Source organism: Pteropus medius, unplaced genomic scaffold, assembly GCF_902729225.1.
Source record: "Pteropus medius unplaced genomic scaffold, Ma_sr-lr_union100, whole genome shotgun sequence".
Classification (NCBI taxonomy): domain Eukaryota; kingdom Metazoa; phylum Chordata; class Mammalia; order Chiroptera; family Pteropodidae; genus Pteropus; species Pteropus medius.
Genome location: NW_024349800.1, coordinates 65,266,403 through 65,290,973, shown reverse-complemented (window position 1 = coordinate 65,290,973; position 24,571 = coordinate 65,266,403). Strand labels below are relative to the sequence as shown.

Here is a 24,571-nt window from a genome sequence, read left to right as displayed (position 1 = left end):
CCGCTATTCATCAGAGGAGATGAACAAGAGAGAGAATACATTGCTTTAAGATTAATATAGTTACCGATAATAGTAGCTAATATTATTACAGTCCTGTCCTTCTAAGATTAGTGTTCACTCTTAAAATTCCAGGAACAGGAGAAACTAATTATTTTAAAGGGTCTTAAAGTAAGATTTCACATACTGATCAGCTTTAAGACTCCTCTTTTGTTGTAATTAAGGTGACTCATCTTGATATTGCTGATTTTTTTTTAAATATTGTAGGCGTAATGTTTATAATTAGCACTCTTATAGATTTGAAGTTAGCTAAGAGGAAACTTGACATTTCTTTGCTATTTTCTAGTATTTCCTTCTATGTGATTTTCATTCAGGTTTTCATCTTTATGCACTCCCTTAGCTATATCTAGTTATTTTCATTAATGGCTGCAGGCAGTTTTTACTAAATGTGTCTGTTTAGTGGACCATGTATAAGTGTATTCTCTGGTTAGTAGCAGTTTTAATTCATTTTTTAATAAATGGTTCTTTATACTTTACTACCTCTTTTGTAGAAAACATTATAAAGTTAAAGAGAAGATAGAGTAGAATTAATAGACCAAAATAAACTAAGATTTTCTTGTCACACCTCCTTTCTTCAGAAAGGAAGAATCACCTCATTTATATTTTTTAAAACATTTTTGCTCTTTAAAATAAAAAAAGAGAGAAGTCAACTTTATAACTGATATCAATAAACCATTAGGACTCATATTATCAAATTTTATTTTATATTTGTAAACCAAATAACTCCTATTATCCTTCATTATTTCTTCTAATCTTAGCAAAGATCAGAATACTGGTCACAATTTTGACAAAAAATATCTATGGACTTGGAAAAAATCATTCTACTACTTCTTAATATGTTTTCTTCTCAACAATAAACAAGTCCCTTATTTTTCTACTTTGGTCGTAATTTCCAACAATTCTGAAGTTTTCCACATGTTTACCTTAGCCATAAAGTTAAAGATGGCCCCAGATCTTTAGGAAGATAACTGTAGGAGCTAGCACTGTTGCAGGAATCACTCTTGAAGGGTTAGGGAACTTTAGAGTACAGTTGACCCTTGAACAACATGGGGGTTAGAGGCACCAACCCTCCATGCACTCCCCCAAAACTTAACTACTAATATAGCCTACTGTTGACAGGAAGCCTCGCCAATAACACACTTGATTAACACATTTTATATGTTATATGTATTGTATACTGCATTCTTACAATAAAGTAAGCTAGAAGAAAGAAAACATTATTAAGAAAATCATAAGGAAGAAAATATACATTTACAGTATTTATTAAAAAAATGGCATGTAAGTAAATCTGCACAGTTCAGATCTGTGATGTTCATGAGTCAACTGCGTATCTTTTGCAAAAGAAGTGGAATTAACATGGATAAAACCAAACAATAGGTAATCCAGATAAGAACCTATCTGCTGCCAGTCACACTGTCAGCCTCTGGAGTCTAACAGGCATTTGTAAATTTTCCTCTGGATTTATTTCTACCCACCCCTTTCCATTTCCTTACTTAGAACCAGCAGACATTATTGACAATGTGAAAAGAACATGCCATCATCTTTATGACCATCATCTCCATCTTATAAAGAGAATAAATACTTCCTCCACTATGAAACACTGCTGAAGATGAATAGCTAGTGGAGGTAATAAAGAAAGCTAAGATATCTTCAAGTTCAACATGAAAAAGGAGAGAATGAAGAAAAAGTACTCAGGAATACACAGAAAGCAAGTGTCTGACAAAGACTATGAGACTAAATGCCATTGAGACTTGACAGACATACATGCTGGAACCTTTTAACAGATCTTGGTTCTCTTCCCATCAAAAAGATTCCCAAAGTGACTTTCAAGGAGTCTTTCCCAGATTTATGTATGCAAACTGGAATCCGATCTGTCCTGTTCAGTAGTATTATCCAGGAAAGTGAGTTTTGTATATTTCAGTAGCTTTAGCTATTTGCTCTTTGTCATATCTTAAGGGAGCCCCCCTTCCTTGTAGCCCACACTCAATTTGAGTTTCCTTAAATTGAGTAGTATCCCATCAGTTACACTCCTCAATTACATTTCCCATTGGGAATCATCGCATGTGTCAACATCAGAAATTATTTTCATCACTTTATTTTTATTTTTGCCTGGACTTTGAAAGGAATTATTATTGTTTGACTTTCATTCTTATATTCATGGGGAAGACAGTCCAAGAAGTTTTTACTCCTTGGCTGTTCCTTTTTATCACCTCTTACTCTGTTCTTCACAGCTCACCAAGGTCTTCTTACTTTCTTTAGGCTTGAACAGTCTTTCCCTCTGACATGTGCTTAAACAATAGCATTTTTTTTCAATGTTTCTATTATACTGCACTCAGAATTCAGTAGTACTTGTTGATCCTAAACATCTAATCTCTCTGTGTATTTCCTCCTAATTACATGTTGATGAAAATCTATAACCTATCTGATTGTCATCTAGCAAGGATAAACTACATTAAGGAAATAGCTAGCTGAAGTTGTCTCATTTACTTTTGTCACTGCCTTTCTGTGTCTCCTAAAATGCTGGCAGATGTGCAACTCCAAATTGGATATTAGAGTATCTCTCTTTATGCTTATTTTTCCTTAAAATGTAACTAGGGTAGTTCTTTCCTATGTTTAACTACTCATTTGGGCCATATCACTTTAGCAACACATCCAATTGAGCAAATGTGTTATTTTCCTCTTTCACGGGGATCAAAGAGGCCTGCTTTTGCTCTAATAGTTATACCCCTTACCACCATATACTCTTGCTGAGAAACATATGCAACAAATCATTTTACTTTTACTTTTCCATCATTCTCTGTATGAATTTTCACCTGCTTTAATTCAGTGTAAAAGTCTTCCTATGGACAGAATTTTCACATTGGACTAGAACAGTTGGAAATCCCAAATACGTGCTTTAATCCCATAATTTATTGAAGCAGTATCAGAGATTTATTATTCAACTTGATCATCAGGATGGCATGTTTATACATATTTAATTTCTTGTTTCTCTTCTGAGTTGAGAAACTTACTAATCATAAGTCTCAGAACTGTCTTTGCTTATTCATGGTGGTCAGGGCACATATACTTAGATTCACTCTGCTGAATTCAATATTCTTACTGATTTTTATTTCAAGAAGCTCAGTCTTGATGTCAGGTTGCACCTTATATGAAGTTTCACGATCAACTCAGTTTCATAAAAGATAGCATGCTTTCTTCATCACCATCATCGTATATACTCTTGATTTGATATCCAGTATTTTAGCCCCAAAATATTTTATTCTATTTTATTACATATTTGTTTAATATGCTCAGAGAAGAGTGGTTTTAGTTCTGATGCATAAATCTACTTTTATGTACTTACTAGTCTTTTTTACCTTTGATATCCAAAATCTGGAGCCTTAGATTTCGGAATATGGAAAGTTACTGCAAATTAACTGGCATTTCCTATATTACTGCATCTTCATAGCCAAAGTATTTTATTACTACACCATCCATTGAAGGTAATGATTGTATTTTGGATCTCTATGAATAATTTTAGTTGAATGGAACTGGTTCTGAGGCACAACTTTTCTGTGTGTGTTTATGGTGAGTGATTCTTTTAAGGGACTCCAAGTTTTTTATCTTTGCTGGTTGACTTTGGAATCTTTCATATGAAGATTGAAGTCTAAGGGTTGAGTTTAAGGAGAAATATTTCTTTCAGAGACTTCCAGGTAAGGATGATAAATACAGTAGCGTGCACTCTTTTATATTTCCTTTCTGGTCAATTTTGTACCAACTGATTTTTAACTAATCTAATATCTAGATTGTTATAACTTGGTCACTTATAACTTAGGAGTGGGGGACTGGTCACTTTATAAGATACCTTTCAGACCAAAATTCCTAACTGAGTGGTTTTGCATAATTCACTTTATTTGATGATGACTTTGTATTTCTTCTTTTCTCCCTTCGGTGACAGTTTGTTTATTTTAAATTCCCATCAGGAATGTCCATTATTTGTCTCCTGTTTTGATAGCAGTGGTACTAGGTTCTAGTAAATAGAAGAACATATCCAGAAATAGATTCTGTGTTTAAAAAGCATTACATGTTTAATTTGTAGTCCCACCACGTAATCTGATGATCGATATCCAGAAAGACACTGCAGTGGAAGGCGAGGAGATTGAAGTCAACTGCACTGCCATGGCCAGCAAACCAGCTACAACTATTCGATGGTTCAAAGGGAACAAGGAGCTAAAAGGTAAAGTTCACCTTGCCCTGTACTGAAGTAGTTAGTCCGCACTCGATTCCAGCAGAAGTGTGCCTTGGCAGAAAAGAAAGACAAATGTAACACATACCCCCAAGACAAAAATATTAGATATAGTTTATCATCAGTTGCTAATGTGTCTGAAGCCAAAGCATAACAACTTTTTGACCTAATTCATTTCTTCATTCTGTGCTTTGAGGGTTTATGGTGATACCTGTTGCTGGATTTCTACTCTTTAGACCAGGAAGAACTGCCTTTGTAGATGTCTCCCCAAGCTCAGGCTGTCTACATTGTACCTTCACTTCTCATTGCTTTTACCCTGTGACTCAGGGTGGGTCAGAACTCAAAATTTTCATGTTACACATTTTTTAAATTATATCACAGTCTTAACCATGGTGAATTCCAAGTCATTCTAACATCTGTTGCACTATCAGCAATTGTGACAATGTGCTTTCCTACGACAGTACCGTGCAAAGCAGACTAAGAATTTTATCTTAATTGTGAATCTGTAGATACCACCTTTCTTGTGAAACCTGTAATTCAGTTGCCCACTTCACAAGCTCGTTCTTTTGGAAAGTTTATGATTTTGTGATGGCAGCATAGGCAACTCCTGTACACCTACTCCCATCGTCTCTCCATCAGTGCTAGGACATTTGAGGTTTTGATTCCTAGATCCTCAACTATCTGCTACTTTTGCCATTGCATGGGCTAAAGGATGTAGCCTATCCCCTATTTGATCCTTTTTGTCAGTTATCCTAAGTCCTCATGTGTGTCAGCGTTCCGATTCTTTCCTTTTCAGAAGATGTCCTTGCAAGTAGTACCCAGCACAAAGGACTCAGGCTGAACTTCTCTGGTCATTTGACCGATATGCTAGCTCTGTGCCTGAATTTTGTCTAAAGTGGGTATATTAGTATTATGTACATTATGTGATTCTTATGAAGATGAAATGAATGAATGTTTGTAAAGCATTTGGCTATATCTAGGCCAAGGTGAGTTTTCTGTATGTGCTTGTTAAATAAATAAAGAGTTCCAGGAAGAAAAGAATAAATCTTTTTAGAAAGGGGATATAAAAAAAAATCTATATCTAAAAACGTGTAAATCTATATACAACAGCTTAAGTTTCAAAAAGCTTACTCTTTTTTAATCTCCTATTTCCTAGGTATGGTTTTGGAAGGAAAGAGTTTCTCATTTCCTCTCTGGTTTTCTAAGTGAATTGAGCCATTAAATGTGTACCGATAAGTACAAAACATTAAAAGAAAGTTAATGGTGCGTCGTGTCCCAGGAAATGCTGAGTTCAGGAAAGGGGCTGCCTTGGCCTATTCATCCTAGCCGGAAGCCTCCTCCCTCCTTTTCTGGGTGTTCTTGGATGTGTCTCCCATCTGGCCTGAAGCCTATAGCTTACTTTGCTCTACCCACTGCCATTGCTTTTTTTTTGTGGTCTTCCAAAAATCTCAGAGTTTAAACATTTCAATTACAATTTCAATTATGTAAATCCACTTTGTTACTTTCCCTCTTAATTATTGCTGATGGGGGTGGGTGAAGGGGGTTGTTTACATCTCTACTCCTGATTGAATTACTTAGGGGATTTGGATGATGTCCTGGAATTTTTAAACTGAATGACAGCCTAGTAGACGTTTCAAGTACAGATGGTTGTAGGGGTGAAAAGCATTTCTCTTTTCCTCCTCCTGAATGCCTTGAGCAGTCAGATGTCAAAATGGTTCAACTTTCAGCTGCCTTTTGTGGGAAATTTTAAGATAGAAGAAACATATTTAAATAAAAATGGTATATATTGTGTGGGGTTGAAGTATATCTGAAATACTATCCTGCAAGATTGAAAAGTAGGAAATCATCATTTTCTCAGTCATCTCTCTACAGATTACCTGTCCCAAGTGACTTCCATCATCTTTGTTAAAATAGTAACGTGAAAAGCAGAGTGATAAACATTTACTCAACTTTGGTTTCTTGATATATTTCGTGTCCCCCAGGCAAATCGGAGGTGGAGGAATGGTCAGACATGTACACTGTGACCAGTCAGCTGATGCTGAAGGTGCACAAGGAGGATGATGGGGTCCCAGTGATCTGTCAGGTGGAGCACCCTGCTGTCACCGGAAACTTGCAGACCCAGCGGTATCTAGAAGTACAGTGTGAGTACCTGTCTTAGGCCATTCAGCTGTTCTAACAAAATACCACAGATTAAGTAGCTTATAAACAACAGAAATGGATTTCTCACAGTTCTGGAGGCTTGAAAGTCCAAGGTCAAGGCACCAGCATTGTCGTGTTCTAGTGAAAGCTCTCTTCCTGGTACATATCTTTTTGCTGTGTCCTTATATGGTGGGAAGAGCTAGAGATCTCTTCAGAACCTCCTTTATAAGGTCACCAATCCCATTCATGAGAGCTCTACCCTCATGGGTAGACCTAAGCACCTCCCAAAGGCCCACCTTCTAATTCAGATTTCAACATAGGAATTTGGGGGGAGAGACACACATTCAAACCAAAGCAGTACCCGAATATTTTACTCTGAGGACATAGAGTAGTAATTGCTTAAAAACACTTCAGAAGCCATTTATTGAATACATATGTTTTTATATGAAATAGAGTTTTTATCTTGTTGTCTTCGTAGAGAAATAAGCAAAGGATTATTTTACTGAAACACTGCCATATTACAAAGTGCCAATGAGGATTTGAAAATACTAGATTCAACCTAAATATAAAACTTTAAAATGATTCCAATCTGCTCTAGCATATGACTTAATTAATTTTATGAATATTGACTGTAATCATTTCTATGTCAACCTTAAAATCTAGGGCAATCTCCCCCCCACTTTGTTAACCCTACTGCAAATACTGATTTTTTTTAGAAAAGATTTCATTCCCATTCCACATCAGCATTTTGTTTTAAATTGCACATTCTCTTCCATTTTAGTTTAAATTATGGCAGTGAGTTTAAAAGTGGAACTATTTGGGATCAGTGCCACAGTCTTGATGGCTTCATCAATAAAAGCTGGTGAGTGAGGTTATCTCCTCACTGTGCCCTATGGACTAAAAAATGTTCTCATCTCTAGGCTCTCCTACTTGTCAAAAAAAAAAAAAAATTGCTGTTTTCTGCACAAAACCATCCTTGCACCAAGGTTGTGGCTGAGCAGCCACTTCTCACTTTTTATCAAAAGGCTTGTGTAATGTGACCGCTGAAAAATTCCAGAGGACATTTGAATATGCTTGATGAAAATGTTACAAGAGTTTGGTTGGATGGCAATGATTGCATATCTGATAAAGGAAAAGAATTACCCTCTATGAAATCTGTTATTTCCTAGGGCTGCCATAACAGATTACCACAAACTTGGTGGCTTAAAACAACCCAATTCTCACAGTTCTGGGGTACAGAAGTCTAAAATCAAGGTGATGGCAGAGCCAATTTCTCTCTAAAGGCTCTAGGAGAGATCCTGGTGGCTCCAGGCATTTCTTGGTTTATGGCCATGTCATTCCAATCTCTGTCTCCATCTTAACATGGCCCTCTTCTTTTCTCTCAGTGTCTCTTATAAAGACTGTTGTCATTGAGTTTAGAGCCCACCCAGATAATCCGGAATGTTCTTAGTTCAAGATCTTTGACTTATTTACATCTGCCAAGACCCCTCTTTTGAATAAGGCCACAATCACAGGTTCTAGGGGATAGAAAGTGAGCATATCTTCTGGGGACCACCATGAAATCTACTAAAGTCTTTATCATGTGTTTAAATTGAGCAAAACAGGATAGGGAAAGTTATAAAAAGTTGCTTCTGAGAGACCATCATCCCATTCCAACCTTTTCCTACTCTTTGAGCTTGGCTCAATTTAACATTACATAATGCAGGTTTTTCTTTTTAATCCATTTCATCTACTTCATTATGTAGCTTCATTATGGGTATCATGCTTATAATTTTCACATCACTAAAATTATTGTGGTGTAATGTCCCTATAATGGGAAAACATAAATGATCAGATATTATCTAAATTGGCAGATAGTAGATTTCTTTTGACTTTGTTAATATGTAATTCATTTAAGCAAACTTAATATCCATTAACTTCCCTTGTAGGGGCCCATTAACTTTAATAATACATTAGCTCTTTTGTGAGACCTGAGTAGACATTCACCCAGTTCTTACCCCTAAACTCTTTTAGTAGCTTCCCAGAGTATCTTCTAAAATAGAATATAGCCCCACCCACCTACAAAATTACACTCACTTCCAAATGCAAAATATTTCAAGTACTACACCTCCTACCCTTGGAAGACTTGATAATGAACTTTAGAAGCCTTCTCTTCCATATTCTGTATATTCAAGGGAGCTTTGTCCCTCTAAGAAAAGGAATAAAGTACCAAATCTGAATCTATTTTACTTCAATCTTACAAAGTACTGCTAGCTCTTAACTGCAGGAAAATGACTCTATAATTTCTTCCAAAAATGAAGACACATCTGTTGATCATTTTTAACTCTAACATGGCATCTTTTTATGGGAGACTCTGTTCTTTTATCCAACATAAGCCATACAAACATTATATCCTTGATACTCCCAGTTTTTAGAATGTATGTAAGGAAAAAAGTCTTTTTGCATAAAAGAAGGTTAAGAAACACAAAGCATTATATTAATCCGAATGAAATTCAGAATCTGGTTTAGCATCTTAAGACTCTGTGCTCAAGAAAGTCACCTGACGGTTCACTGCCCTCCAGTCCTGGAGCACTCCTGAGAACTTTGCAGTCAGCCAGGAATTCCTTAAGCACCTTCTTCAAACACAATTGGAATTCTCTACATCATTACCTATCAGCTTTATTCTTCTTGAACACCGGCAGCTGAGCAATAAAAAAAGCCTCATGCTTCAGAAGCCTGAGGCACTCGGTCACTGGGTGCCAAAACTTTATCAGTCATTGGCCAGTGGTTCAACTTCATTCTGCCACTAGGAGTCCTCTCTCAGCAGATAAGCTGCACCACTTCTTCATGGTCGTGAGGAAAGAAGAGACACTTTGATGCGTGGGATTCAGTAGCCAATCTCTGTGGATGTTGAATTATTTTGGATACCCTGTGAGGAGTAACATTAGACCCTTAATTATTAATTGGCTCAAATCCTTGGAGTCAGCAGTTCTTAGCCTTTTGAGAATCATTGACCCCTTTAAAAATCCTTTAATAGCTATAGACCTGGAAAAGCCTAACAAAATCACATTATCACCACATTTTGCTTATAATTTAAGAAGTCTGTTGATCCTACTAAGGTTTCCTAACTTCAGTTATTTGAGGGGCACTTTCAGAAGTTTTACCATATTCACGGGTTATCTCTGTTCTTATTTAGAATTTATCTTTAAATTACTTTATACTTTAGCCTACCCGAGACCTATGTAAAAATACCTTTAAAAATAAGAGTTTTATTTGCTAGTATATTATATATAATGAACATTAAAATAAATGCACAACTTATTTTTAAATGTATTATTTTTGTCACCTCAAAAAGATTTCTTATCAGTGATAAATATTAACTTACCACCAGGAAATACTGATCTCATGGACCTTAGATTAAGAATTGCTCTTCTCTAGGCGAATAATATCACCTTGGGGACCAATCTAATATGATAAGATTAGTATTAAGTACATTCACTTGGTTCAGCCTGGCCCGTTTTGTCACATGAAGGCTTATGGAGACCTCTCTCTGCCTCATCTAGGAAGAATAGATGTTAACCAGAATACGAACAGGATTAAATAACACAAAATAGAGTTGAATTCTATGTAAATTATGTCTTCTTAAAAAAATACTATTTTTGAAAAAGGAAATTAAATCATGAAAACCTATGCTGTATGCTATTAAATATCTTACTCTAAACTTAACAAGAAAAGAAGGAGGGATAAAATGGACGCAGTGCTATTATATTGCATAGATGACAAGGCTTGAGCTACAACTTGGAATTGCTTTTGTCTTGTGGATTTAAGTCCTAATTAATTGAACACAGAATTTCGCAGTGTTTGTTTGTTAGGACCCTTATTTCTGTGTACCAAGAGAAATTGTTGTGTCCAATTATGTGAAAAATCAGCCAGATGTGTATGCTGTCATACTTTTAATAATCCTTAAGTTTTTGGTGAGTACAGATATTAATTGTGTAGTATGCGTTGACGTGATTAACATCAATGTAATTTATCATCTGGAGATTTCTGAGCATAAATAAATGAGTTGTTTTGTTAGTAAGGTGTTGACCCCTTCAGAATTAGTGAATTAAAGTTCTCCCTCCCCCCATTTTTATTACAAATATGAAAGGCACTACAATCAGCCAAGTGTTCAGTTATTTGATTTTCTGGGGCATTAGCTGCTCTTGTTTGTGACATTTCCCTGTTGGGTGCTCGTTTGCAAGCTCATTAATAAGGTTTTCTCACAGGAACGTTGCTGGGAATGACGAACATACAGTAGGGCTCTTGGTTTTCTAGCTTTCATTCTCAGGCTCGGCAAAGATACAGCAGCAGCACACAGTTTAATGTTTAAAACGAAAAAGAATTATACTTGCAAACTCGAATTCAAAGCTCTCTTGCCTTAGCTGTTAGGCAGAGAACAGTTTTGCTTTGGAATCTTCTGAGCGATATGACCCTCAATTCTTTCTGTGCATTTTTTACTTTCGAACGTCTGGGCATGTAGTGTTTCTTGAATTTACAACATGGTTGATTAGAGCAGAGTGTGATGTGATTGTAGTCCGGTTAGTAGAGCTTCAGATCTGATGGAATGTACTCTTGTCAAATAAAAGCCTGTTTAAACGAGAACAGTTCACTGTGCATTGAAAGAAAACTGTCTAAATAGCATCAAGGTGGCAACACATAGCGACATAAGCTTGGAATTCAAAGAAAAGCTGTGACCCTCAGTGTGGAATTCAGATTGCTGTACAAAGCGAGGAGAGCCTTACTCTGGACTGAGGTGAATCTGAAGCTCTCGAATTACTGCTGTGTGGCTCTTGCTTTCCCCCATCGTAGCCGTGCTTTTAAAATGTTTTTTGCAGAACTCCTGATTTTTCAAGGGGTGTGTGTGTGTGTGTGTGTGTGTGTGTGTGTGTAAAAAAAATTAAGAGATAAGTTTTCAAAGGGAGCATGAAAAATAAAGATTCTAGAAATGGGTGTTTGAATGCCTTCCCTGCTCTGATTATTATCTGACAGTTAATCATGTACGTGGGCATCATTTTCAAAATGAGTTTTATTGACTCGATGTAGTCAGGTATTTTGTAAATCCATATTCCTGTTCATCCAAGGTCCAGAGAAGGCTAGAATTCTTCTTTCATTCCCTCAATTGGTGGAAAATTGGACATTGAGGAGATCATCAAAACCTGTTCTTTATCTGTGCCAAAATAAATGTTTCTCTGGTATCGATAGTGCCCCACAGTGAAGGAGGGAGAAAAACCTGGAAATTGGAAAATCTTTCCTGTTTGGAGTGGAGGATAAGACGCAGTTTCCAAGAGCAGCTTCTATATCCCATCCACTCCCCCATTAATTCTTTTCTTAGGTTGTAGTCTTCAAAGCGTAATAGCTGGCCTTTTTCTCTCTGATCTCCAGTCTCTCTCTTTCTTTTTTTTAACAGAATATGCTCTTTCCCACACTCTCTTTCTTTTATTTTTTTAAAGCAACTAATTGCATTTCAGGGAAGTTATTTCAGTATTTATTATTCCTGATGAGAAATAAGGCACGGAGACCCCCGATTCAAACTAATGTTTTAACCTGTCTTTTTTTTTTTTTTTTTTTTTGTGGTAACACAGTGATAGTCGTAGGTACAAGCTCCCGATATGATTAACTCTGTAGGTTGTTAGTGATGCTTTATTCGAAATACAAAGAGTAAATGTTTGGCCAAATACATTGTGAGCAAGACTTGAATGACTCCTAAGGAAGAGAGCCTTTGCCTCCCAATGGCACACCGCGTAGAAAGAGGCCTCTTACTACTGCCTTCCTGTTTTTCATCGTCCAACCTGGTGTGCTTGTGAAAGTTGTGTCTCTGTGGTTGTGGACATTTAATACTTGCATAGTGAAACTAGTCTTCTAATGTGTACTCCTAACTTAATGGATTTTAACTCAAGGTCAAATTCTGATTCTGTGAAAGGTTAAGTGATTGTGAAGCTGGCATCTAAAAGTCTAAAGAGAATGGTCACACAACATCCTTTTATGATTTCCCTTAAGATGCCAACTTGAGATATACCAGAAATGCTAAATAAATGTGTAGTGAAATGGAAGTATGTAAATCAGAACACCTGAGCTGAACTTTACAATTTGGGAGCTGAATTGACCTTCCAAGAGAAAATACAATTATATTTTGTGATGAGGGCCATTAATGTAATTAAACAAGGAGACCAGTAGACCGAGGCGGCTGTTCTAAGGCCTTGGTACTTTACGTAAGCGAACCAAAACCAAAGTCAATGCCCTCCACGAAAATGAAACTAACAGTCAACTGAATTTTCCCAGATGAGGTAACTGCTTAAGCTGTAAGCAACCAAATCATTTCATTTCTTCACTTCCGCATCTTTTTCATAAAAACCTTTCCCCTAGGAGCACTTTGAGTTTGCACTGCCCTATCATGCATGCTTGAATAAACTCTTGAAAATTGTGATGTGCCTAGTTTATAAAAGGACTAAGATAAATTCATGGTCTGATTTTTTTTTTAATCAGCAGAGGTAGTAGAAATCCATGCCCCAACATTTCTCTACTTTATCATTCATTCATTCATTTGGCAAATATATATTGAATGCCTACGTGCCAGACACTGGTACTGTTCTAGCCACCAGCGATACAAAAAAGCAAAACCTTTTCTTTTTACAGAGCTAACCTTATGCAAAGAATGTTTGTTAATATATAATAAATGTTTTTATTAGCCACAAATTTGGGACTGCTTTACAGATTTGAAATGTTGGGTTTCGTGCCGAAAAAATGTAATGTTATCCCACAGACCATCAGTGAGTAACAAAAACAGAGTCACAGGTTATGCTCCTTTGATCATATTATGGGAAAAAATGTCTTTTGTGTTTAAAATAGTAATTGCATTCAGGGCATATCTTCTAGGAGCACCACAATAGTATAATCATATGTCTTAGAGAGTTTAGTGGAAATTCATCCTGAGTTTATAGAACTAGCAGCTTCCTCCAGCCACAGGTGTCCACACCCCATGCTCTGCTGGAGCCGCCTGCAGCCACGGCCTGCTGCCAGCTATCGAGACAGGCACTGACCATAAAGAAGATGGAGCAGAGTTGCAGCCATGGGGTCACGGCCGTGCATTCACCCAACCTGGCCCTACTCTGCGCCCTGGCCGCTTGCCAGAGGACAGCTCTGAGAGGGCCATGGCTGCCCAGAAAATCTTGCTTTGAGTATTTTCTTGCTCAGAGTTCATTTCAAATTTTAAGGAGTTCTCCAAAACAGAGAAGAGCAATCTGTGAGTGCATACCCCATTTAAAAAACACTGGAAACATAACTTTATGCCTCAACATCACAAAACAAAATTTGATTCTGTTGGGTAAACAATAATTTCAATATCTATAAAACCACTTGCAAATTGTAACAAGAGAAAATTGCATTGTTCTGTGGTAATGTGGCACATGCTCTTTGATTCCACGTCAGTCCCACCAGATTTGACTCGTCCCTCATAATAGCTCAGTCCTCCTCCAGAAGTGCAGTTGAAGTGCTCCGATTCGTACAACAGATGTAACAGCAGGAGGTCCTTCACCTTGCAAACAAACAAATGGCAGTAAAAATTATTCATGAATGTATTATGACAATAGAAAGGAAAACTTTTGCAAGGCGTTCTCCTTAACTCCTCTGAGAGCGTAGTGTGACTCTGCGCTCTAACCAGTCCCAGTCACCCTGCATTAACTAGACATTACCCTCCTTCAATACAGAGCTGTCCTCAACCCAACAATTTCAGCAGCCATTTGTAGAGGTTGAGTCTTGCTTTGAGCAGAAATAGCCCCTAATACTCACCAAATCTCAGGTTAATCTTTGCATTGTCGCACTTCTCCAAACAGCAGTAATCCTCCGTGATTGACAAAGACTCTTCAGTCAGTGCTTCCCCACCTGAATGCACAGGCACTGACTCAAACCCTCCCCTAGCCATGCTGATACGTGTGGACCCTTGAGTTCTTGGTACACTGCCCTTGAGTTCTCCCTGGTTGGCCGTTAAACACTTAGCACACGCTCCATGGGCATCCAGTTCCACTCTAACCGGCATTTCAGAATATTGGACAAAATCTAAGTAAGGGACATGAAGAGCTTGAATTCCAAATACAATCGTAGGAGCATATTTACACTCAAGCCGTTGGGCCTGGTTGCAGTCAGCCTGTCAAAGAACATTTGACGCCCCCAGACCTGACTTAGATTTCTCAGGAAGAGCGGGAAAATTTCCAGAGCCCCGAGAGAAAAGGTGTGCTGGGGTATCAGGGGGGCCTTTTCACTGGCCTCTGCTCCACTCCTCTCCGGGACACGAGAAGGATGACATCCCAGGCAAAAGGAAACTGCAGAGTACCTTTTTTTCTTTCTTTTTTTTTTTTTAATAAAAAAAATTTCAGAGACGAGACCTAATAACATTACTGTTGTAATCTAGAGAGGAGACTGTGACTTTTCATTTACATAGGAAAGGGAAATACAGGTTACAGAGTCTTGAGTTTCGTCTTCTGTAAAGATCATAGAGTGTGGTGCAAGGTCAGACTGGCATGAAATCAATTGTAATCTGCCAGCAAGCCATTCTAACCTCTTTAAGAGTTTTCTTTTAATGTATATTTTTTCCCTTTATAGAGAAAGCAAAATACATTTCAAGAAAGTCTCATCAAATCAGAATGTCTTTCTAATATTAGTTTTTTAATTGGTTGCTACCGTAGTGTGACCTAAAGCCTCCTGGTGTTTAACCCTCTGTGCAACTTTGACTAATGAATGAATTTTGTCTGCTATAGCAGTCTTGCTAAACGTCTTTTATAGGTGTTTTTAAAAAAAAAAAAATTACAGCGTATTATGAAAACCTCAGATTCCTCGACCTAATTGATTGGCTGTTGCTGATGCCATCTCTTTAACTGTAATGTTCTGTAAGTGCACAGACCTGACTATTTTTCTTATTTTTATATAGCAGTTCCATTTTATAATGACATTAAGCCATTCTGAGCACTGCATTTCTGGACAGTTATTGCACTTGGGTAGAAAGTGTCATCTGGCTTTTAGCCTTGTGCCTTACAACACCAACTGAGGCGTAAAATGATCAGCCAGAAAATGTACTGGGCCTTACCTCATTACTTAAAAATAAATCTTGTAGTCTGGTTCTGTTTCAGAAAAGATTTGGTGGGTTATAACATTTGATTTATGAACATAATTAAAAAATAAATGATGAGCTCTGGGCTATTCAGTCAGCCATCAGGATTATTCAGTATTTTGACATACCTATATTGTAGTCAGGATCTTACTATGAAACATTAACATCCCTGTGTTTTAGAGGTGCCAGTGGAATCCCAGGGTTTCTAGTGTACCTGTTAAATAATATTTAAAAGTTCTTCTTTCAGGGCAAAGGACAGGGAATGGGATTTGTCTATAAGTTTCTTTCAGCCAGGGAGGAATCAGGACACGTGGACCTTCTGTTTGGTTCCTATCTGCCCCACAGTCAGATAATATGCCTAAATTCTACATGTGTCAACAGAAGAGGACATTTTTCTGTATAATATAAGCGAGATTAATGTTTACTTTCACCCAGCTGTTAAGGTAACTGTGGCAGCTGTACTCCTAAGTAAATGGTAGATGTTTCTCCAGAAACCTAAAGAGTAAACTAGAAAAACCACTTATCAAAATCAAAGGCGCATTTTCTATAGCTTAGTATATAATTTTTTTTTTATTAACATAAGTTTCAGGTATAGGAAATCCTTAGCTTGTTCTTCCTAATTTGTATAACTGACAACTGGTAAACAGCCATTAATAACATAAAAAAGCATTTAACTAAAACAAACTCAGTGGTACCGAAAAGGCAGAGTGGATTAGATTTTCAACACTCTCTTTATTATTAATGGAAGTTGAGCATGTAAAACCTTTAGTGCACTGTGCTGAAAAATATACCATCTCTGTTTGCTCGTAAATTACACAGGGGGAAAAAAAACAAAAAGCCTTTTACATAGGCCAACAAGCATTCTGCTTCTCCTTAATTAATGGGCTGAAGTTAGCAATGCAAAGAAAATGTAGCCCTTCCATGAATCAGAGATTAACCTATAAGCAAATGTTACATTTCAGCCCAAATTTGGGGCTTTAAATTTATCCTCACCAAGAATGGTTCATGGATAAGAATGACAGAGGTTCCCTAACCAGGAACTTCGTAAATGATGCTGTTTCTGAGTATGAACATATGGTCTCTTATTGTCTGTGTTGTTGTTTTTGTTGTTTTTTTGGTTTGTTTTGGTTTTTTTTTTTTTTGTATAATGTGTTTGTTTTTGATAAATTTAACCAACTATCTGTGTGTGTGTATTATACCACTAAAAGTAATAGACCCACATTTGTCACCCAGTGGTTGTATTTAGCTTAAGATACAGTCTGTAGTTCTCAGAGGCGAGTGCCCAGGAGCTCTTGTTTCCACCCAGCAGTCAGTCCTCTTTCAAAGTCATCCTGTTCATCCTGTATTTTTGTCTGTCTTTAATGACTACCTTCCCAACCCAGTTATCAGTATCTGGAACCCTCTATGCCATTTTGCTCTTAAGCATTTCCTTTGCCATCAAGTCTAAGAATAGAACCCTGTTACTCAGAAGGGTCAGCTGGAGCTTCAGGCCTGTTAACTTATGTTCTCTGGCAAGGGACTTAGCTTCTTAGAAAGCATGACCAACTTACTGTGTGCAGTGCACACGGGTATACAAGAAGGCGTTCTCAAAAGGTTTTGAATGCCACGTGATTTTCAGAGACAGAAGAGAAAGATCCCTGATAGGAACAAAGACTACCAAGATGCATCTGGAAAGCAGCCATCCCTAGAGAGAACTCCCTTGTGCAACTTACTCAGCTGGGTCCAAGTGGAGATGAGTTGAGCCCTGCCATATCTCTGTTTTCTCCCTTATTCCGTAGGATGAATGCTAATGAACTAACCACTGCTTGTGAAAGGCTAAGGGGCTGTTGTTTAGGTGGTGTGATTGTCTGAGAAAGTAAAGTTATGGAAATTGTTTTGACCTTTCAGCCAACTGATGTCTTGCCCTCTCACATTTATTACTCTTGGGTACATTTCCCAAAACATACATTTACAGAGCCACAGAATTAAATGAGAAAACTGACTTAGGGATTAATAGCTTGTTAGTTCAGAATAGGAAAAAAAATACCTCCCAGTTTCATCCAGGTTTTATTAGTAAATGTATTTGTGTGTGTATTTAATTCCAATCTCTTCCACTTCCCTCCCTACTTCCTACACCTCCCATCATTCATCTCTCATACCCATACCCCCCACAGACTCAGCTTTTAAGTATCTAGTAGAAGTAAGAATACCTCTATCATCTACCTAAGTACTTCACTGCATTAGAAAGCTATCCTTGATTTTAATAATGGATTGCTATTGGTAAATGTGGTTTTGAATCAAAAACACTTCCCAACATATATTTTCTGGAGCTGTCTCATTAGGTTTCTCTCTGCTTCACTCTCGGTACCAGTGTTCTCATCCCTAAAACGGGTTATTCGCCACCAATTACTGTTCCTACCATAGTAGGCCCTCAGTAGACTGTCAGTTTCCTTCTTATATGTTTACATTGAGAAGTCAAAGAGTTTAATTAGGGGCCACCAATTTCTTTATTTTTAACCTCCCATTTCTTTATTTTTAGAGCCATTTGAATAGAATTCAGAAGTTTTGCCTTTCTCCTTTGAAAGCAAGAACATAGAAGAAGCAAATTTATTAATATGCAGTGTCACAACATATTGTCACATAGTAATATGTGATATATGATAAAATGTATCAATTCCAAGCACCACAAATATCTGTGGCTTCACCTCAGCATGAAGGCAAATGAGTTTCCTTTAGCTTGAGTGAGTTTGGAGATAAACTTCAATGTAACAAAATGTATTTCACAGGAAATGTTTGATGTGGCGCAGTTGGCTTATGAATCTCTTATCTATTCGCGGTTCACTCCTTAGAGTTATTAGTCAATTTAATTTGAGCAAATGCCAGGATTACTAACTAATTAGAAGGATGTTACTGACGGCATAAGGATGGAGAGAGAGAGTGCCGGTAGTATGGGGTTTGTGGCAGCATACAAGTCTGATTTTACCTGATGATATCGTTTGCTAAACATGATACTTTTGTTGTTGTCATACAGATAAGCCTCAAGTGCATATTCAGATGACTTACCCTCTACAAGGCCTAACCCGAGAAGGGGACGCGCTTGAGTTAACATGTGAAGCCATCGGGAAACCCCAGTAAGTTCCGAAGGCCAAGGTTGACAGAGGGTCATGCGCAGTGAATGTCACAACACAGAGATGTGCATTCACAACTCATCAGCCTGTCACCTGTCTCCTGCTGTAAAGGATGGAATATTTTTCAGGAAATAAAATAATATTCAATGAAAAGGGAAATAAATAACTGTGGTTCTTAATGGTGAGGATGGGGGGAGGGGAATGAAATTCCAGCCAAGATCGAAAACTCAGCTAATTCTATTTTATTATCATCAACATAGTTGTCAGAACGATTTTCTCTCACCCAAAAACAGTCCTAATAAATTTTTAGTGTGCCCACAATCTAATGACATGTCTGCTACTTTCTATGTTAATGCGTAAGTGGCTGGAAAGATGGTTTTTAGACATATAGAAAGCTGCTGTGTTTAATGCCAGCATGAATTTGCCCTACCTGTAATTGTGCTTCTCCTTCTCTCAAAGAAGAGTGACTCCTAGAAATGTCTTTGTTTGGAAGAAATGATTCAGGACCTTTTCTCAAGGAATGTATGTATGCATGCAAGAAAAGAACCAACGAGCACTCTTATTTATGTATTTTTTTTGAGAAGTGTAAAGAAGCTACTTTACCCCTGCTGAATGAATGAAAGTGAATTAGAGAAACTATAGCTATCATCATTAACACAACAACAACAAAAGCCATGTGGTGATACCGTTTTAGATATTATTCAGTTTAGTTTGAGGAGATGGAATCTTTCATCTTTTTAGTAGAATGAAGATTAGTTTTAACTATTTCTTTTGGAAAGAGCAACCCATGGAATCATAAAATGGCACAACAGGTCAATGTTGGGATTAGCTCTCAAACTGTTAGTGCTCCCCAACAACAACAACAACAAAAAAAAAACAGCATTGAGCTCCCTCTGCTGTCCCTGTGGTATGATTTTTTTCTTCTCAGAGTTCTGCTTACCAACATCGCGATCACAGTTTTTCATGTAAGGAACTCAGAGTGTCTTAACAAAGCTTCCCTAAAAGCTTTGCAAAGAACTCTCCTCATCGCACCTAAGGAAGGATCTGTGACAAGAGAGACCTGAGAGCCCAAGGGAGCCTGGCTGCTGCCAGCACTCTCTTCTCACTTCAGCCCTCCCTGTTTTGTGTTTACCTCTCCCTGGACTAGAATTTGCTTCTCTGTGTACTGACTGACCAGTTGGAGCTTTAAAGATGACCTTTAGAAAGTAGGAGGTGGTCTTGGTCTGTTTTGCTTTTCCTCTGGTGTTCCAAAGTTATTTGGTTTCAAACGCTTCAAGCTTTGGCAGAGTGGTCTTTTTTCTCTTTGAACGATGCAAAAGACTCAGATCTTTCTTTTCCAAAACTGAATCATGCCCTACCAGCAGCTTACCTTAGCAGCTTACCTTACCTCCAAAACAATCCAGTAGAGAAAAAAAAGTTCTCACGGGCCTCTTGCCACTTGCAATACCTATATTCAACCACATTAACCACATTTACAGAATATGACTTGCTAACCTATATTTCGTTTCTCTATTTTTTTCTCCTGAAGAAGGTACTGTGTTCAATCAGACGTGCCACGGGGACAGTAAATTACATGTTTTCTTCGGGACATTTGTGCCAGAGAGGGTATTCGTTTGTTCCTCTCAAATAGGAACGGGTATATGGTTGTATAAGCAAGCATGCGTCACTCTGCTGCTGTCCCTTCTAGCATATTACCTATTTATTTTCTCAAGAAATTGCATACAATAAAAATGGTAATTTAACTTGCCATTAAATGTTGCGAACATTCTCAGCACTTACCCCCACTGATTGTTTCAGCTGTCAAACAGCAGGACATTAGGTCTGATTGCCAGGCAGACCCATTTGCCATTGCCTGCAAGGAGGACATATGCGGTACTAATTTTTAAATAATTTACTAGGTCATGATGACAAACCCATGTGTAATTAAAGAAAAATTGTAACTTCGCATCCCATTTGAAAATTGGAATGCTGCTTGACAGGGCTAACTTGAGGATCCGTTCATCATTAAGCGTGGGTCTTTTGTCATGTCACTCTCCTAGAGGTAGTGATAGAAACTGAAAGGAAGTTACCTCTGCACTGGAATCTATGTTTCCCTTCCTTTAAAGTGAAAGTTTTCTGGCACAATGCTAGATGTGGCCTCGATTTCACAGGAGGTTGGGGGAGCCACGTTGAAGATCGGAAGTTTTAAAGTCAGTATGTTTGAAAGATACTTTACTTGTGTGCAATTTTGGCTCCGGAGCATCTTGTAAAATTTTCTTTTTCCTAATGGATACAAATGTGGTACTTAAATCACTAAAACAAACTCGTCCCTGATGAGCAAGTGCCATAGGACCTGAAGAGTTCATGTGGAGATGCACTCCGCAGTGATTAACTGGGGAGCGTCTCCCTTAAGCTGTGGGGCCTGCAGGTGCACACGCGACAGAGAGAGGTAATAGTATGTGGGCCTTGGAGAGAGCCCGTAAAGGAAGGCATTTTGCCAGGGAACACGTATATGAGGTGGACTGGGGCAGCAGAGGATGCGGTGGCATCTTAGGTTGGAGGAGGGCGGGTTATAGGTAGGAGTTAAAGACAGAAGAAGTGATTGCATCTTTTCAGAATGAGAAGAGGTGTGTTTTTTTTTCAGCAGAGCCCAACAGAAAGGACTATGCAGATGTAAAAGTCCATTCCTTTTCATAAAACTCGAACTCCATTTAAATATCACAAGTGTCTTCTAAGCAAGTGTCTTGGTGTGTTAGCAACCATCAGATTAATGCATGTATCACTAGCCAAGAATTGGATTTTTTTCCCCTAATTAATGAGATGATTAACAATGGGTGAGCTCTGTCCTGTCTGAACTGGTGTGAAACCACACAGCAGGGCATAAAAATAGGGCACGTTGGTTTATTTACTGATTCGTTGAAGATGAGTTGGAAATAATAAGACTCTGCTTGTGATCTGTTGAAAGTTTTTCAACACCTGATAATATTTTTTTTAAAAAAAATTAACATTCCAAACAGATTTTTGGAGACATCACAGTTGTAATTCTGTGAACTTAACATATCTCCAGTAGGTCCTCTTTAATTGTGTCACCCTGCCTGTGATTCATTTAATGTGTGGGCGAGAAGTTTGATGCAGACACCTTAATGGGAAATAATAATGTAACCTGTCTGTTTCCCTTTCCTCTGCAGGCCTGTGATGGTAACTTGGGTGAGAGTCGATGACGAAATGCCTCAACATGCCGTACTGTCCGGGCCCAACCTGTTCATCAATAACCTGAACAAAACAGATAATGGTACATACCGCTGTGAAGCTTCGAACATAGTGGGCAAAGCTCATTCGGATTATATGCTGTATGTATACGGTACGTGAAAAGATAAAACACCTTCTATTAGACTCATTTACATATAACTGCCACTTACAGTTCACTCCCAAAGCTTTTGGTCAAGTTGAAAACCAAAAGCCCATTTGTTTCCTTCAAGAACTTAAAGAAGCCTGGCCTGGGGTGGACCCCAGTGTCTCCACAAGGCAGGCAGTGACTTTTCTTCACTCCCTCTATTCATGTGGATTTCCCACTAGATCACGGTCTCTAGTCGTGCTGAGTAAGAAAGCTGTGTCCTCGGGCACAAGCTGTGGAGGTTACATTAGAAATAATGACTGTAAAATTCAACCTTACCAATTAACGGCTTTTCATCTCAGAAAGTTTATTCCCAGTGGTATTCTCCTATGATACCTGGTCGAGCCTTTCTCCTGCTTTGATGAGCAGAGCTATCCTATTTTCAGCATGAAGCTATTACCTCACAGAAGATATTGCAAGCCAGTAAATACTTGGAAAACAGAGAAGGTCCTTGGTAGTTGCATGAATGACCAACCTATAGCTACTGCTTTAGACACAATTTTTTTTAATTTGTCTGTTTTCTTAATATCTTTTTACAGGATTGTTAAAACATATTACGAATTTCATTCTCTAGTCAACAAACACTTATTGAGCATCTACCGTGTGCCAGGCATTTTAAACTTGTTTCCCATTTATATCTTATCGTCAGTTGTGTGCATGATGAATATTCTCTATTTAGTTGAAAAGTGTACTGCCTCTCTAGTCTTATGATGACAAATTGAGTATCTTCTGTTCAATTGAATTCTCTTGGTTAGTTTTATACCAGGAAAAATAGTTACGAAGTGACATGACACAGAATGAGTAGCCATAGACATGAAAATTTCAGTGTCTTATAAATATATGAATATGTGAGTTCATTTCCTTCTTTGCATTAGCAGTGTAAATAATCCCAGTGTAAGTGTATGTGAATATACACATAGACACTCATAAACATACATGTGGAATATTTACACCATAATGTCTTAGAAGCTGGCCGCTTTCCTTATGAAGAAAATAGAAATACAAGTATTTTTGATAAAATAGAAGCACGCTTTACACCACATCTACAATGGATATTAATATACAATTCATAGCCTATACCTGAGGGTTTTTTTTTTCCTTACCATAATGCAAAATTAAAGGATCATATGTAATCACCTTATTTGTAGACTTCTAAAGTAGGTTTTCTTTGCTCACTACCCAAGTTGTCTGTGGTTTACACATAATATCATTAATTTTCCCCAGTAGCTAAAGAGATCAAAGTCAAGGGAATGGCTCTTCTGAGAAGGCATGGGGGGCGCCTCATGCCCCATTTTAAGTTGACAATCCACAGAGCTACCTCTCTTCCTCAGACTATTCACAATCTGCTGATAGGGGGGGATGGAAAGGTAAATCCCTCCCATCCACTTCTGTGTCCCTCCCGTCTGCTCTCTGTATATCAGGGTTTGAACCTCATGCGAGTCCCTACATTGCCATTACCCAGGTTTACAGACTTTCATCCAGCTCATTTTATAAACTGCAGATTATAAAAAGCAGTGACAAATTTCTACCAGTCTATAATATGCTTCCTTGATTCTGAAGACTAAAGTATCTAGAAAAACGATGTTGATTTATTTTTGTACCTACTGTTCCTACATCTCAAGATGAGAAACATTTTGTGGATTTGATGGACAGCTATAGTTGAATAATTTTGGACACTAGCTTATGGCTAGGACTTATTGAGTGCTCACTTCGTCCACGCCCTACGATGACTGTTTTACATGCATGATCACCTCTGATCTCCACAATAACATGAGGTAAGCACTGTCATCATCCCATTTTACAGATGATAAAGTGAAGCTTAGAGAGGTCACATAACTTAACCCAGTTTACAAGGTTGTTAAATCAGAGCCACGATGCTTTGATTCCAAAGTCTACAGTAAAATTTATATCTTTCTCTGTAGTTCCTTTTATTCTGACTGCTTTCCAATAGTACAGTTCCCTCCAATGTAAGATTGCTCTTTTGAAATTAACTTACGGGGCCAGAGTGCACTATTTGAAAGCCAAGAAGCAGAGACCCAGTTGCTTAGGCAAATACCTCTACACACACCTATCTCCCCAATCCGAGATGATGCCCTTGTCCTTGACTAGGGATTTGCTAGCTCTATGGCCTCTTTCCTCCTTCCCGCCCTTAATCTGTGCTCCTAGCAGTGCTTGGCATGGCAGGCTAGCGTACTAACCTGAGGTGTTGCTGGTCTCTTAATAAAATACTCTAGCAAATTGAGAAGGTGGTAAATAGATTTTCTTTTCCAAGCTGATTTACTGTACTACTACAGTAACTTTCAATGTACTTTATGAACTAAGAGTTAACATGTCTTTACCATGTTTAATTTTCTGGAAGTAACTTAGTGCCCGAGCCCCCATTTGTTTTGTTCTTTTAGCTTCTATGTGTTAAACCCAGCTCATTAGCTCCCACTGTGTATTTTTTTAATAGCGGTCTCATATTGTTCTTATTGCTAGAAATGATCTAAGCATTAAGGTTTTACCTGTTAACAGAATCTAATTCATTTAGGTCACTTGAGCCAGATGTA

The 24,571-nt window shown here is 37.9% G+C and overlaps 1 protein-coding gene across 4 annotated transcripts in view; it reads left to right on the top strand.

Moving 5' to 3' along the window:
• Positions 1-24,571, top strand: part of CADM1 (cell adhesion molecule 1) — a 318,582-nt gene that overhangs the window by 257,343 nt on the left and 36,668 nt on the right. For all 4 annotated transcript variants that reach the window (XM_039887957.1, XM_039887955.1, XM_039887956.1 and 1 more), the window contains exons 4-7: positions 4,136-4,273; positions 6,265-6,423; positions 18,553-18,652; positions 21,817-21,989. In XM_039887957.1, the coding sequence (XP_039743891.1) occupies positions 4,136-4,273; positions 6,265-6,423; positions 18,553-18,652; positions 21,817-21,989 (570 nt within the window). The remainder of the gene's footprint in view (positions 1-4,135; positions 4,274-6,264; positions 6,424-18,552; positions 18,653-21,816; positions 21,990-24,571) is intronic.